At 34.5% G+C, this 16,306-nt stretch overlaps 1 protein-coding gene across 1 annotated transcript; it reads right to left on the bottom strand.

The window, feature by feature from the left end:
• Window positions 1–2,702: 2,702 nt before the first annotated feature.
• LOC149560830 (uncharacterized) lies at window positions 2,703–4,183 on the bottom strand. The gene is made up of 3 exons (XM_089827691.1): window positions 3,566–4,183; window positions 3,252–3,503; window positions 2,703–3,044 (listed from the first exon to the last, which is right to left on the bottom strand). The coding sequence occupies exons 1-3, from the start codon at window positions 4,181–4,183 to the stop codon at window positions 2,703–2,705; spliced, it is 1,212 nt and encodes a 403-aa protein (XP_089683817.1).
• Between the last annotated feature and the right edge of the window lie 12,123 nt (window positions 4,184–16,306).

Genomic DNA, 16,306 nt, shown 5'->3' on the forward strand with positions numbered 1-16,306 from the left:
AACTCTAACTTGATCCCTAACTCTAACTCTAATTCTAACCTAACCCTAGCCCTCATCGTCGCCTCAATTCTAGCACTAACACTAACACTACCACTAACACTAAGACTAACACTAACACTAACACTAACACTAACACTAAAACTAACACTAATTGTAACCCTAACTCTAATGCTAACCCTAACTCTAACTATAACCCTTTTGCTAACCCTAACCCTAACACTAATTCTAACCCTAACTCTAACTCTAACCCTTGTTCTAACTCTAATTTTAACTCTAACTCTAACTCTATCTCAAACCCTAACACTAAATCTAACCTTACCTATATTTGTAACCCTAATTCTAGCCCTAACCCTAATTATTTCCATTACCCTAACCTTAACTCTAACTCAATATCCAACCCTAATTATATTTGTAACCCTAATTCCAACCCCAACCATAATCCTAACTCTAACTCTAACTATAACTCTAATTCTACATCTAACCTTGACCCTAACCTATATAACCTTAACTGTAATCCTAATTCTAGCCCTAACCCTAAACTAATTCTAACCCTAACTATAACATTAATCCTAACTCTAAACTGGACTATAACTCTAACTCTAATTCTCACCCTAACCCTAACCTTAACACTAATTCTAACCCTAAATCTGACTCTAATGCTATTTCTAATCCTAACCCAATTCTAACCCTAATTCTAACCCTAAATCTAACTCTAACGCTAACCCTAACTCTAACTCTAACTATAACTCTTACTTTATCTCTAATTCTAACCCTAGCCCTAATTCTAGTCCTAACTCAAACTCAAACTCAAACTTTAATTGTAATTCTAACCCTAATATTAACCCTAACTCTAACTCTAAACCTACCCCAAATTCTAACCCTAAAACTATATATAACTCTAACTCTAACCCTAACCCTAACCCTAATTCTAATCCTATCCCCAACCCTAACTCTATTCCCAACCCTAAATCTAACCAAGTGACTCTAATGCTAACCCTAAATCTAACCTGAATTGCAACTCTATCTCTAACTTTAACTCTAACTCTAACATGAACCATAACTCTAACTCTAACTCTAACTCTAACTTTAATTGTTACCCTAACCCTAACACTAATTATAACCCTAACACTAACCCTAACTCTAAATCTGACCCTAATTCTAACCCTAACCTTAATTCTAACCCTAAGTATAAACCTAACTCCAACTCTAACTCTAACTCTAACTCTAACTCTGACTATGATCCTAACCTTATTTGTAACCCTAATTTAAACTCTCACCCTAATTCTTACCCTTACCCTAACCCTAACTCTAACTCTAATCCTAACTATATTTATAACCCTAATTCTAACACTAACCCTAATCTTAATCCTAACTCTAACTCTAATTCTTAACCTGACCCTACCCCTCAGTCTAATTCTAACCATAACTATAACTCTAACTTTGACCCTAACTCTAGCTCTAGTTGTAACCCTAACCCTATCAATAACCCTAAATCTCACCCTAACTCTAATTCAAATCCTATCACTCACCTTAATTTTAATCCTAATGCTAACCCTAACTCTAACTCTAACCCTAACCTTAACACTAACCCTAACCCTAACCCTAATTCTAACCTTAACCCTAACTCTAACTCTAACCCTAACCTTAACACTAACCCTAACCCTAACCCTAATTCTAACCTTAACCCTAATCTTAACTCTAACTCTAACCCTAACCCTAACCTTAACCATAAACATAATTCTATGCCTAACTCTAGCTGTAAATCTGACTCTACCATAATTGGACTCTAACCATAAACCTAACCCTAACTTTAATCCTGACTCAAACTTGAACCCTAACCATAACTCTATCCTTAACCCTAACTCAAATCCTAACCCTAATCCTAACCCTAACCCTAATCATAGCCCTACTATAACCCTAACCATAATAATAACTCTAACCCTAACCTTAACCATGAGCATAACTCCAACCCTAACCTTGACTATAAACATAACTCTTCTCCTAACTCTAACCCTAAATCTAGCTCTACCATAATCAGACTCTAACCCTAACTTTAATCCTAACACAAACTCTAACCCTAATCTTTACTCTAACCTTAACCCTGACTCTAACCCTAACCCTAACACTAACCTTAACCCTATAATAACCCTAACCCTAACCCTACAATAACCCTAAGCATAACCCTAATTATAACTCTAACTCTAACTCTAACCTTAACCATGAGCATAACTCTAACCCTAACCTTGACCATAAACATAACTCTACCACTAACTCTAACCTTAAATCTAACTCTACCATAATTGGAGTCTAACGCTAATCCTATCCCTAACTTTAATCTTGACTCAAAACCGAACCCTAAATCTAACCTTAATCCTAATGATTTTGAAAATCAAACCTTAGAAACTATAAGATATAAGCTTTTTTTTGACATAAATAAGTTAATACAACTCGAAGGAGGATTAGTTCCTTCCCTTATAATTAGCCTTTTGTGTACAAGGATATTGAACATTCATAATAGAATGAGCTTTAGTCACCAATGGAAAATTTAATTATTCATGATTTGAATGTTACATTCATTTCACTTCCACATTTCTTCATATTTAGATCCAGATTGACAGAGGTAAATGACGGCAGCCAAAACTAGGGCAAAAATTGACCCAAATCTGATATTTCCTTGCTAGGAATAGTGATCATAGACATGACTATATATTTGGGGAAGCACGCACAGCACAGTGATCCCTAGGTAATAACAATTCCTCAGATGTTTCCCCCTTACATTTCCATTCAGAAATCCAAATGACTTGAGGAAGCAAGAAAAAGTCCTGAATCAATACCACGTATAGCCTAACTGCCTCCTTCCAATCCATCTTCACACATGCAGTCTCCTGAAAGGAATAGGGAGAAGAGCCAAATTCTTCTATGACATTACAGCAGGGTTTAGCAATGCCAACACAATACTCAATGAGGAAACAAATGGTGTACATAAACCCACAACAAAGAAGCACCCATTTTTTGCTGGGTACTTGTCTTAGTCGAAGGCGAAACTGCCTAACAATTTGGAAAAGTTTTACTGTGAATATAAATGCAAGCAATAGCATGGCATTGATTAGGATATGAAATAGGGGAGGAGGTTTTTGTTCCATTGAGCAGCTATCATGCCTCTTTTTAGAAGCGGGATTTTAGCTTACAAAAGAGAAGTGATCTATCCCAACTATGAGAGAAATAGTGAATGTAAGAGCTTGTATGCCCACCATTACAAGCGAAATATATGCAGCCGATTTTTCATTGCACCTTACATACACCAATTGACTCGCTATAGAAATAGTTGCAAGGAAGGGACACAAAATCTTGAGCACTAGCTCCAAAATTCTGGCAGGAATCACCTCTGCTATCTCTCCAATGTAGGAAATTGGTGCTGTATGGAACTCCACTAGTTTGAAATAGAGCGGATCAATCTCTATTCTGTTGCTTCTGATTGACACTTTCACTGATCTATCAAAAGCCTGAAATTATTTGGTGGATATTGTAATTTCAATTCAATTTCACAATCCAAACCATCTTGTACATGAATGGTAGTATTTCTCTGAAGAGTTTTTGTCAGAGCCCGAACGTCATGGCAGCCTACAAGATTCATCTTGCCCATTTGCGGATTATACACACCCTCAACTAATAGCTTGAACAGGGGAAGAACAATCCCCTGCAATTTTAGCTGTGCTGCCACTTTGAGCAACGATCTTTTCTCTTGAGGAATTTGGTCTTCCTCCAAGAAGCAAGATTGGCTTCCATAGTTGAAACCATACGATGTCTCTGACATATCCATCCCCACAAAGTTCTCAATCACTATGATATCCAAATTCATCATAGCTTTTGAGTTTAGCTCAGCAGAAGCGATGGTTGAATGCAGTGAGAGATCTCTGCCTAAGATATAAAAGGCGTTCCTTGCATGTCTTACTTTTTTCCAGGGATATCGCAATAAATGCATCCTTATCATATCAGCAATTGTCTCTGCATTTTTTCTCTCCAAGACAGATTCTGCAATGCTATGATTGGTGTAGCAGTATGACATTTCACTATAGAGACCATAAGGTAGAGATATACGAGGTTGTATTGGGTGCTCAAAAGAGAGAGGATAAAATGACTCACAGGATTCCCCGTGAATGCTAGAAATAAAACCCACTACCATATTGCACTACTTGAGAGAGAGAGATCTTGGAATGTAGAAACAAACTAGAAAATCACAAGGGGCACGGGAAAGGGTAGATGCAAGGCATCCACCAAACAAATCTTACCAGGGGAGATTTTTTTCCATGTTCCTTGGATCATCATGGTGTTTTGCTCCTCTTGGACAGATCCTGATACAGAACTCCCACTGTTGTGTTCTCCTGCAGGCCGAACACCAATAGCAGTGCTGATATAGTAATCCGAATCGTAAGCAAATTCAAAGCATTCAAGTCTTTGAATGAAAATCTTGAAGTTGCTGAAGCCCCCTTGATTGGAGAAAGGACCAATCTTGTTACAATAATCTCTCGGGCCCTTGCATTACCAAATAGGGATTACCTCCAAAGTCCAATACTCGATTAACGACCTTATCAATTCGCAGCACTGATATTTCTCCTCGTACAATTCAAGGTCGGTGAGCTTTAATTTCTCATCAACCTCTACACTATAGGCTACTTGTTAGAAATAGTCAAAAAAATATATCATGTGTATCCACATCTGTTATAACTGCTGCAGATTTTCTTGCTAAATGGATATGGATGCTGTCCTCCAGAATAGATCATACAGCATTATGTCCTTATCCTCTAGAAACATCTTTTATTAATTCCCTCCTATCATAGGCTCTCTATAAATAGAGGTCATTGCATTGGTTTGTAATCAATCAGATGAGTGAATAATAATATGTTGTTCTTTTCAGTCTCATTGTAAGAGTGTTTATTTCTGATATCTTTCTCATTGTCTAGTACTTGTATTGCTGTTGATATATCAGTTATGAGTAGATATCAAATTTCCTATTTTTCAACATGGTATCAGAGCATTTGTGATTCTTGGGCAATGCTAGCTTGTCTTTGTGCAAAATTCTAGTCGTTTGCAGTAGGCATAAATCTCATTGAGCAACATTTTTTTGGTAAAGCAATTACTATACAAATTTGGTGAGAATTTCTTTAACTGATTATCTTTACAGTGCTGAAAGTTCTGATTTTTTTTCTTTCTCATCCAAAAAGTAAAGAAGTTGATTAATGGATTCTCTCGATGTTCCTCTACCATCAATTAAATTGAATGGAAAGAATTACTATGATTGGGTTTCACAAATTGAATTGTCTCTAACTCTACAAAACTATTATGATATTGCTAATGGTAGTGAGCAGAGACCAACAGGTGCTGGAAAGGAATGTGATGATTGGGATAGGAGAGACAAGAAGGCAGCAACTTTGATAAAGTAAACACTTTTAGAAGAAGTATTTCCAGAAGTTCGAAATGAAAGAAGTGGAGTGCAAGTATGTAAGATTTTGAAACAATTGTATCAAAATTCAGGTGATGTATGGATTATATCTCTTACCACAGAGTTATATAATCTAAAATTAAAAGGCTCACAAGAAGTAGTGACTCATTTAAGTAAATTAAAAGAAAAGAAAAATGAATTGGCTTCTCTTGGAAAGAGCATAGATGATAAAGATTTTGTGCAAATAATTTTACAAAGTCTTTCAGGCTCTTATCAATCTTTTATAAGGGGACTTGATATTGCTGATAAATTAAAAGGAATCAAACCTGATGAGTTGTGTGCAAAGTTGATTCAAGAAGAAAAACATCAAATAAAAGAAAGAGAATCCTTTGTTGTTGATTGTGAATCTCAAGCATTTGTAATAAAAGGAAAACAATATCATCAAAGGACACAAGATAATAGATCTAATGGAAAGAATTGGAAGTATGGAGATAATAATAATTCATATAGGAATCAAAATAGAAGTAAGTGGAAATGTCATTACTGTGGTGAGCAAGGACATAAATCTAATGAATGTTACAAAAGGATTAATGATTCAGAAAAGAACATGATGCATGATGCTGCAAAAAAAATGTGAAAGATTTGCATGTTGGTTTTCTTGTCCTTGTTGAGGAGGAAGCCTTTAGTGAAGATGAAGATGGATGTATATCTTTCTTTTGGCCTTAAAGTGTGGGACACACATTTCTATCTACCAAGGGAGTCTGATGCAAGAGCATCTTGCATGGGAAAATTATTTATCAAAAAGATAAAGAGAAAAAAAAGGGGAAAAAAAAAAAAAATTGGAGGAGAGAGAAAGTGACAAAAATAAAAGAAAAACTAATAAAAAAATAAAATAGGAAATTTCTATTTTCAAGTTGCATAGGTGGCATAAAAAGAAAAATAATAAAAATAGTTGTCATTCCATTAATCGAGGTATATAGGTGGCAAGTTAGAAGTTTGTGAAAAGTTTCTTGAATCATGTATTTAATATTTGTTGGGTGCTTAGTTGTATTTGGGGTGGGAATTTAATATTTATTTAAAGGTAGTTGTATTTACCTTTTATCCCATATTGGTTGTGTTTGTAATGTCTTGGGTTAGAAGTGCCTATTTAAGCAAGGCTTATTATCATTTGTAATCAAGTTCAAGAAATGGAAGCTCTTCTAATGGAAGTTGGAGAAATAGAAGCTCTTCAAGTGAAGCTCTTCAAGTAGAAGCTCTTCGGATGTAATTTCTTGTAGAAGCTCTTAGAGAGAAAATATCTCTTATATTGTAAGAATTTGGAGTCCTTTCATTTGGAGGATATTATAATGAATTTCAAGTATTAATGGATGATGCTTTATGAAGCATTTTGTCATCTCTCTTGTCTCCATCTTGTTGTGATCTTGGTTGTGAGTTGGCACAGGTGGTGTGGCCTGTCATCAGAACAAGTTTACAAAATCATTTGATTCAAAGAGGAATGACTTTTGTGTAGCACTTAAAGCAAATAGTTCTTTTAAGGATGAATGGATAATTGATTCTGGTTGCACACAACATATGTCACATAATAAGGAGCAGTTTGAGTTATTAAATGAAAGCAATGGTGAAAATATATATCTAGGAGATAATAGTTCTCTAAAAGTTCAAGGAAGTGGAAATGTTCAAGTAAATAATGGAATGTTAAAAAATGTGAAGCTTGTTCCTCAACTCTCAACAAATCTTCTATCTGTCTTTCAAATTGCAAATCAAGGATAGAAAGTCGAGTTTTACAATGACAAATGCTTAGTCAAGGATGTGAATAAAACTTATGAAGTAACTGCAATTGGTAGAGTGGAAAATTGCCTTTATAAATTTCAAGAATTTGTTGGAAATAAAGATGTATGTGCTATTGCAAAGTATGATGATGTGAACAGGTTGTGGCATGAGCATATAGGACATGTAAACTATCAAAGTCTCAAGCTTATGGAGAAGTTGAAGATGGTCCATGGTCTACCAAGAATCTCTCCAACAAAAATAGTATGTGAAGGATGTGCAATGGGCAAGCAACATGTAGAAATTTTCCCACAAGGAAAATCATGGAGAGCAAAAACACCTTTGCACTTAGTCCATAGTGACGTGATGGATCCTTTCAAAACACCCTCACTTGGAGGTGCAAGGTATGTTCTCACATTCATAGATGACTATTCAAGAAAAATTTGGGTATACTTTCTACAAAAAAAAGATGAAGTGTTTCATAAATTTAAGGAGTTTAAGGTTCTAACTAAAAAGAAAAGTGGAAATTTTCTAAGAATTATAAGAATAGATAGGGGTTCTGAATACATGAATAAAGAATTTTTGGGATTTTGTAAACAAAATGGCATAAAGAAAGAATCCACTATTTCCTACTCAACACAACAAAATGGGGTAGCAGAAAGGAAAAATAGGACTATAATGGAAATGGTTAGGTGTATGCTCCATTCTAGAAATATAGAAGTACATCTTTGGGCTGAAGCAATTTATACAACAGTTTATATTTTAAATAGAACTCCTACAAAGGCTGTCATGAACATAACCCCTAAAGAAGCTTGGAGAGGAAGAAAGCCTACTGTATCTCATTTTCGTATTTTTGGTTGCACTGCTTATGCTCACATCCCTGATGAAAAAAGAAGTAAATTGGAAAGGAAAAGTGAAAAATACATCATGGTGGGATATAGTGAAGAATCAAAAGGATATAGGCTATATAATCCTAATACAAAGGAAATTCACATCAAAAGAAATGTTTGGTTTGATGAAGGCTTTGAGAATACTAATTCTTCTACATTTTCTCAAGTTCCTTTTTTTGAAGAAGATGAGCATATTGAAACTAATGTTTCAGAACAAAATATGATATCTCCTACAAAAGGAAAAGAAGTGCAAGATGAAGATTCAAGCAGCAGTGATGATGAAGACACAAGAAATAAAGGAAAAACTGGAAGCATTCAAGATGTCTATCAAGAAGGTCCCAAGATTGTTGCTAACTATGCTCTCATGGCTAAGGTGATGCAGGTTGAAACTACAAGCACATTTGAGGAAGCAAAAGGAAAAGAAGAATGGGAGGAGGCTATGCAAGAGGAGTACAACTCCTTGATGAAGAATGGAACTTGGGAATTAGCAACACTTCCAGAAGGAAAGAATGTGGTTAGTTGCAAATGGACCTACAAAACAAAGTTCGCATCAGATGGAGCAATTGAAAGATACAAGGCAAGGTTGGTGGCCCGTGGCTTCTCACAAGAAGAAGGTATTGACTATACTGAAACATTTGCTCCTGTTGCTAAAATGACTTCCATTCGAACTATTATAGCTTTAGCTGCAAAATGTGGATGGAAAATATTTCAAATGGATGTCAAAAGTGCTATTTTATATGGAGACTTAGAAGAAGAAATTTATATGCAACAACCACCAGGATTTGTTAAACATGGTGAAGAACATCTAGTATGTAGATTGAAGAAATCTCTATATGGCCTTAAACAGGCTCCAAGAGCATGGTACTCCAAAATAAATGAATTCTTTGTAACAAATGGATTTAAAAGGAGCAAAGCTGACCCAGATGTCTATGTCAAGCACATTGAAGGTGAAATTGTTATCATTGTTTTTTATGTGGATGATCTAATCATTTAAGGAGATTCTAGCCAATGTATTGATGACATCAAGACACAACTTAAGAAATTTTTTGAGATAACTGATCTTGGATTGATGCACTATTTCTTGGGCATGCAAGTTTGGCAAGAAGATAGTAGGATCTTTCTTTCTCAAACCAAATATGCTATTGATGTATTAAAAAAATTTAATATGAGTGATTGTAAGCCATCTCCTACACCATGTGAAGTAGGTTTAAAATTAAGTGTTCATTCTAATCAAAAGAGAGTGGATGGCAAACTATATAGGCAACTTGTTGGTAGTCTCTAGTAGCTCACCATAACTAGACCGGACATTGCATATGCAGTTGGTGTTGTCTCTAGGTACATGGCAAATCCACATATTGAACATTGGAAGGCTGCTAAGAGAATGTTGAAGTACATAAAAGGCACTTACAAGCTTGGCATTGAGTACCAACATGGAGGTGACCCTACTTTAGTAGGCTATACAGATTCTGATTATGCAGGTGATATTGATGATAGGAAATCAACTTCAGGATATATCTTTCACCTTGGATCTAGACCAATCTCTTGGAGCAGCAAGAAGCAATCTACAGTGACACTATCATCAACAGAAGCTGAATATATTGCAGCATCAAAGGCATCTCAAGAAGCTCTATGGATCCGAAGATTACTTGAAGAGACCTGTCATCTACAAGCTCATCCAACTACAATATTTTGTGACAACCAAAGCACTATCAAACTTGCAAAGAATCCTGTCTAGCATGCGAGATCCAAACATATTGAAGTTCATCATCACTTTGTTCGAGACCTCATGGAGAGTAAAGTCATCAAGTTACACTTCACAGGCACTGAAGATCAAGTTGTAGATATTTTTACCAAATCATTGTCTATAGTCAAATTTCTCAAATTTTGAACCTTGTTATGTCTCAAAGAAGTTAATGTTTAAGTTTATTCTTGTACTAATTTCTCCCACACAATATTTTTCGTGGTAGAAATTAAGAGAGGGTGTTAGAAATAGTCAAAAAAAATATCATGTGGATCCACATCTGTTATAACCGCTGCAGATTTTCTTGCTAAATGGATATGGATGCTGTCCTCCAGAATAGATCATACAGCATTATCTCCTTATCCTCTAGAAACATCTTTTATTAATTCCCTCCTATCATAGGCTCTCTATAAATAGAGGCCATTGCATTGGTTTGTAATCAATCAGATGAGTGAATAATAATATGCTGTTCTTTTCAGTCTCATTGTAAGAGTGTTTATTTCTGATATCTTTCTCATTGTCTAGTACTTGTATTGCTGCTGATATATCAGTTCTGAGTAGATATCAAATTTCCTATTTTTCAACACTCCTTCCACCATGCTATCTGTAATGAACTTGTAGGGCGGCGAGTAATCCAGTGGGAAGCTGACCTCAACGAGATCAAAGAAGAGGAGATTATCTGAAGCACGGAAGCTTGTCAATTGGCCAGCGATGTTTCCTGCAGTTAGCCCAATGCTTCGGGGAATCTGCAGGCGAAGTAGAAATTTATCATCTTCAACCAGCGGAGGCGCCGACTACTCGGAGAGAGCAGAAGCATTGATGTGTTGTAGGGGCCTCTTTGATTGACCCAACATACACGGCGTGTGATCACTACTATCTAACTCTGCGTAAATCCCTTGGAAGCTAATGCAAAGTACACTTCTTCCCATGAGCTGATCATTTTCAAAGGTTGTCCAGACCTCATTATTATTGACAACGCTACTTTCATTAGTGGATATGCGCAAGCATAGTGATGCGGTGAGATTAGAAACTTTCGTTTTGAGGTGAGGCTGACGATTTGAGTTGTGGGGATTTAGATCTAAAAGAGCTACTTTGTAAACCTGGCCCGGCTGTTGGAAATGAAAAGTTAAAAGGGGCGAAGATCCATTGTTATGCTGCTTCCATCAGCGACCATCAAGCGGACGTTGAGACGCCTCACTTGCAACAGATGCACAATGTTCCTTAACTTTTGCGAAGTGGTCGAAAGTTGTCACAAAGAATATCTCACGTTGGATCTTCTGTTCACCCACAGAAGGTGCGATGTGGGAATGGCTTGCATTTTCTAGAAGCAGGCGAGCTGCTCCCAAGAAGAGAATGAATGCCATCACTAGAGCATGCCAAATCCAATCCCTTTTTGCAAAAATTCCAAAGGGCAAATGGGATCAACGCAGTGGATGAACATTGTTATTGCCTTTAATGGCTCGATTTCTTGCTGAATAAGCCAAGGTTTTGACAGGAAAAATAGCTGCGTTATTATAATTTTTGACCTTGACAGATAATTATAATAAACTTTACAGTATGGTGGCTTTTAATTAGTGTAAAAGCAATAATCTTGATAAAATAAGTCAGTATACTTTGTTTCAGCCCACCCGGACTGATTCAGTGATATGGACTATTTCAGCTGGTGGGCTTCACATGTGAGATTGGTAATTTACTCTTCTTTTCAAATATTGAAAACCATAGTTGAAGCGAAGGAACTCGAGGATGGAAGGTAACATGGTAAGATTGAGACAAACGGGGTAACACTTCAGGGGGACTTATTTTTGTGAGCAGGACACAACATTTCCATTCAAAATGGCTGTGATATTTTTTGTTTTAAAATATAATCAACTGTTTTCTTGTAAGAGTATTTTTTTTAAAGTCCAGATGCGAGCTCTCACCAGTTAAATCCGGAGGCTGAATCGAACCGAGGCCATTTGTATTATGAAAAGCCTCGTGTGGTCCATGTAGTTTTTTAGTTGACGGAAGAATACTTGGAAATTACGTCTTATTTAATGCTATTTTAATGTTATTACGCCGAAGGCGTTCCCTATACAAAAGGGAGTGACCTGAATTTGTAAATCAAGGGGCACAAATCGATAAGAGGCATAGACGACCATAGAAGGCTTGGGAACCGTCGGATTGCTACATCACTGTTTTCATTTGGCCTTATCCTATAATTTGTCTTCTTTCAGAACTGTTCTCAGTGACATTAATATGCCATGTCATAGGGTATTGTATACATCACTCTGAATTGATGGAATAGAGGGTTTGATTTTTTATATATGGATCACGAAAAGTACAGTTTGTTATAGGGAATGGGATATTATTGTCATATCTCTTTCCATGTGTACCATATCTAAGTTAAGAATAGCGTGACTAGAGAAAGAATTTTACGACAATTTATTGTATCTATTAATGACATTCGGTCAAAATCTCTAATTTGTCGTGGTATGATATTTCATCTGCTAAGCTGGGGATGCAGTGTTGTGATTGATTGGTGAGGCAGATGGTCTCTGATTGGATTGAAGAATAGTCGACATTGAATTTACTGAAGAAAAAACCTATATTAGCTTGCATTGGTAGGCAGGCTTCCAATTCGATGGGTATGTTTGCGAACAGTGGAGGCAGTGACAAATGTAATGAATTTCTTGAAATGAAACGAATGCATAACTTGTAGAATGTGGATTCGTTGAAGTAAGTTTTATAAGGATTTCATGGAAAATACAATCCATAGCTATGACATTGTATTCCACTACCTCTACAAACATTCTCCCTGCACAAAGCCATGGAGCATGAGATGATAGACATTCATCAGAACATAGTAGCATGTGAACTATTTGAAATAATATTCTGGTATATATATTGCGTTCCGAGTTGCAGCTTTCGCTGCCCACACGTTGGGCCCGTAGATCTCTTCGATCTCATATGAGTATGGATCATCTCATACACGGCTACATGCTCTCCCTTGCCTGGGTTCGTATCTCTCAGTGCTGGACTTCTTCCAGCCTAGGAAGAACCTTTAGTCTGTGTCTCGTATCTATTCTCTTTCTCTTTTGTTTGCTTTCCCGACCACTGTTTGGTGGTCTGCTGGTTTTTAACTTCTTGTTCTATAAGTTTTCAGTCCCATAGACCCTTGGTCTCCAATTGAACATTAATAAATTTATCCTATCCTATCTTATCTTATCATATGCATGTGGATTTTATTGTATGTGTTTTATGACAATAAACTCTCCTATGCATATCCACCATGATCTTACAAGACTAATCTTTTACTTAGACCCATTTAACATATCCTCCAACTTTGTTTCAATTGCAAGAAATGACACTCTGATTGTTTGAAAGAATTCGTTTCAAGGATGGCTTAGCAGCTGTTGGATTTATAATGATAAAGGCAAGGAAGACAAGGTCTGAAATGAGGAGACACTTGGCTGGAAAGTACTACTTTGTAAACAAGAGCATTGAAATTACATCGTCTAGGAAAAGTGTTTTTTCGAATGAAGCTCATTCTACCATTAGAACTACGCCATGATCTAAAACTTGGGTTTGGATGCTTCTTGACGTTTACATTTATATCATCTTTTGTGCATTAACTAAATTGTAAATGTTGGTTTATTTTAATTTAAATTACTTTATAATTACAATAATAAATATTACATTTTGAGTTTTGTGTGGATGCTTTTATCAGTTATAATCTAAGCATTATTTAAATTCACAGTGACTCATTGTTAATGTAGCCACCTGATTTTGGGGCCAAATCCGATGCTCTTTCTAGGAAGCTGTCAAATTGGTGATTGTGGCAGATAATAGTAGAAAAATGCATACTTACTCAATCTTACCAATTATTTTCACTATTGAAGTGGATGACATCTGGCATTGTTTGTGGGAATCTTTTTATGGGATATATTCTTTAGCGATTGAGGCTGGGTGAACAGATTATGATGATGGGAGCCTTTATTTCCATGTCTTTTCTATTTTCATTATTTTTGGGCATTGCTTTCACCTATTATGTCTTGCATAATTTAAATTTTCAGCGAAAAGAAAATGTGCGTTAAATGCACTCAACAAAAAAAATCCAAATAACTCACTTTGAACAAATATTGAAAATAAAAAAGTTTAAACTATTAAAATATCTAATGCTAAGGATAAAGGAACTGGAATCGCTGAGTGAGAATGTAACTAATATTTTAGAAGACAAGGAAGGGTAAATGATTAATTAGTTGGATTTTTTTAGATATAATATAATAATAAATGGTTTTTTTTTTCCCTCCAGTATATCTCAATAGAGTTAGGTCATTAATTTATAGGAAAAAATCTATAGATTGTATAGTTTATATGCTTAAACATTAATACATTTGTAAAATAAACATAGTAGACAATTCACACATTTCTTTTACTATATTTAATTACAATAAATTAGAGAGATATAATATTTAGAGAAAATTATTTATGAATTGATATAATTTATTCAATATTTATATTTAAATTGGAATATAATTTATATTCTTAAATATTGTTTTGTTTAAAAATAGTATATTAAAAGTTTTAAGTAAAATTATAAACATAGTTTATTTATTATTGCTACTTAATATTTGACAAAATATATTAAATAAAAGTTGATTTATTCATAATTTTTAAAAAGAAAACAATTATAAATTAGTCTCAACCTAACTAATTTTCATACTTAAAATACATATGACTAAAGCTAAATGATTTAATCTCTTAACAAACTTCATCTCTCCAAAGTTTATAAAAGTTACATTAATTTCATTTCATATGTTAAATCAATTCAATTGTGTGTGTGTGTGTGTGTGTGTGTACATATACATTAGAAATGAACCTTGTATGAAATTATTTGCTTCATAACAATAGTCTATTTTTCCCACATTATATTATCATATACAATGGGAATTTTTATTACAAATTTTAAAGAAACTATAAACTAAATTAAAACAAATAAAATCTCAACTCGTTGATGGTTTATTTGAATGAAAAATCTAAGTTCTTTTAAACTTTTTTTAAAAATTGTATAAATATACTCATAGCTTTAATGTTTAAGAAAAAGACTTTTAGAGTTACAATTTTAAAAAGTAAGTTTTTTCCAATAGAATTTGATAAGTGGGGCTCTAATAATATAATTTTTTAAAAAGCTTATGGTTTATATAATATCATTGAAAGACTTGTATTATCATTTTAGTTTTTTGATAGGTTATGGGTGAAGCCTAAAGATTATTTTTATTATTTATTTAATTTTTGTTATTTAGATTAATTTTTATTATGCATTAAGTAGATTCATACCCAAGACCTCTTCAATGAGAGGCTCACAATTTATCGTTATGTTTTAGGTTATTTCTTGAAATACTTATATTATTATATATAAAAGTCATATATAAAATAATATTAATAATTTGATATAAAGAAATTTATTTAGAATACAATCATTCTAATAATTATTCACAATAAAGTATAGGGATAATTTTTTTAATGATATTGTTTATGAATACCAATAAGGTCGTGTTATGTTAAAAATATGAAGAGAGAAAGGCAAATATTTAGAAAGGGATATAGTAATAGAATGAGTTGAAAATAGAAGTGGAACAAGTGAAAGAAAGAAGTAACGAGAAGATTATAGAGAGGAAGAAAAAGCTAGGGATGGATATGAAAGAGGTCAATAGGTAGAAAAGAAAAGTGTTGGATAAAGAGATAGGAGAAGGGGTCAATAGAGATAGTAGAGAAAAATATATGTAGAGGATATATAGAAAGGTAAAGATAGATGTAGGAACTTGTGTGTGTGTGTGTCTGAGAGAGAGAGAGAGAGAGAGAGAGAGAGAGAGAGAGAGAGAGATAGAGAGATACGTGTCCTAGATGTGGAGGTAGTAGAGGAAGATTGAGATATATATGAATATACATCAAAAGAGATTAGAGAAAAATAGATAGAAATATAGAGATAGATTGAGAGGTGAAGATAAAGAGAGATATAGAGGGAGACAAGGAGAGACAGATAAGATGAATTAGAAAAAGATATGAATGACCCAATAAATTGATAGGGAGATAAGAAGAGAGGAAAGATGAACAATGAAACAAATACTTATGGTACCTTTCATACATATTCGACGTACTCATTGGAAACTAAGGTGCAATTGCTAGTTATATTTTTAGGAAACTTCTAATATCAAGGATCTAGTAGCACCTCTAGCTCCGAACCTAGATAGCCTTACACGATGGGATCAAGATCTCTTGAATAGGTGCCATGTTTGTAGCCGACTAAAATGTTATGATTAGACAATTATTCTTCATTATTTAATTAAATCAAAATGGTAATATTATTTTATGTTTAAATAATAAATTAGAAAAATAGTCCAGCATCAGATAAATTTTGTAACTGAATACCTATCTTTGCTCTTTTTATTTGTCGTAGGCTATATATTATTGTAATCAAGTTTCATTAAC

This window comes from Cupressus sempervirens, chromosome 4 (genome assembly GCF_028749045.1).
Source record: "Cupressus sempervirens isolate cs-2001-9-10 chromosome 4, ASM2874904v1, whole genome shotgun sequence".
Lineage (NCBI taxonomy): Eukaryota > Viridiplantae > Streptophyta > Pinopsida > Cupressales > Cupressaceae > Cupressus > Cupressus sempervirens.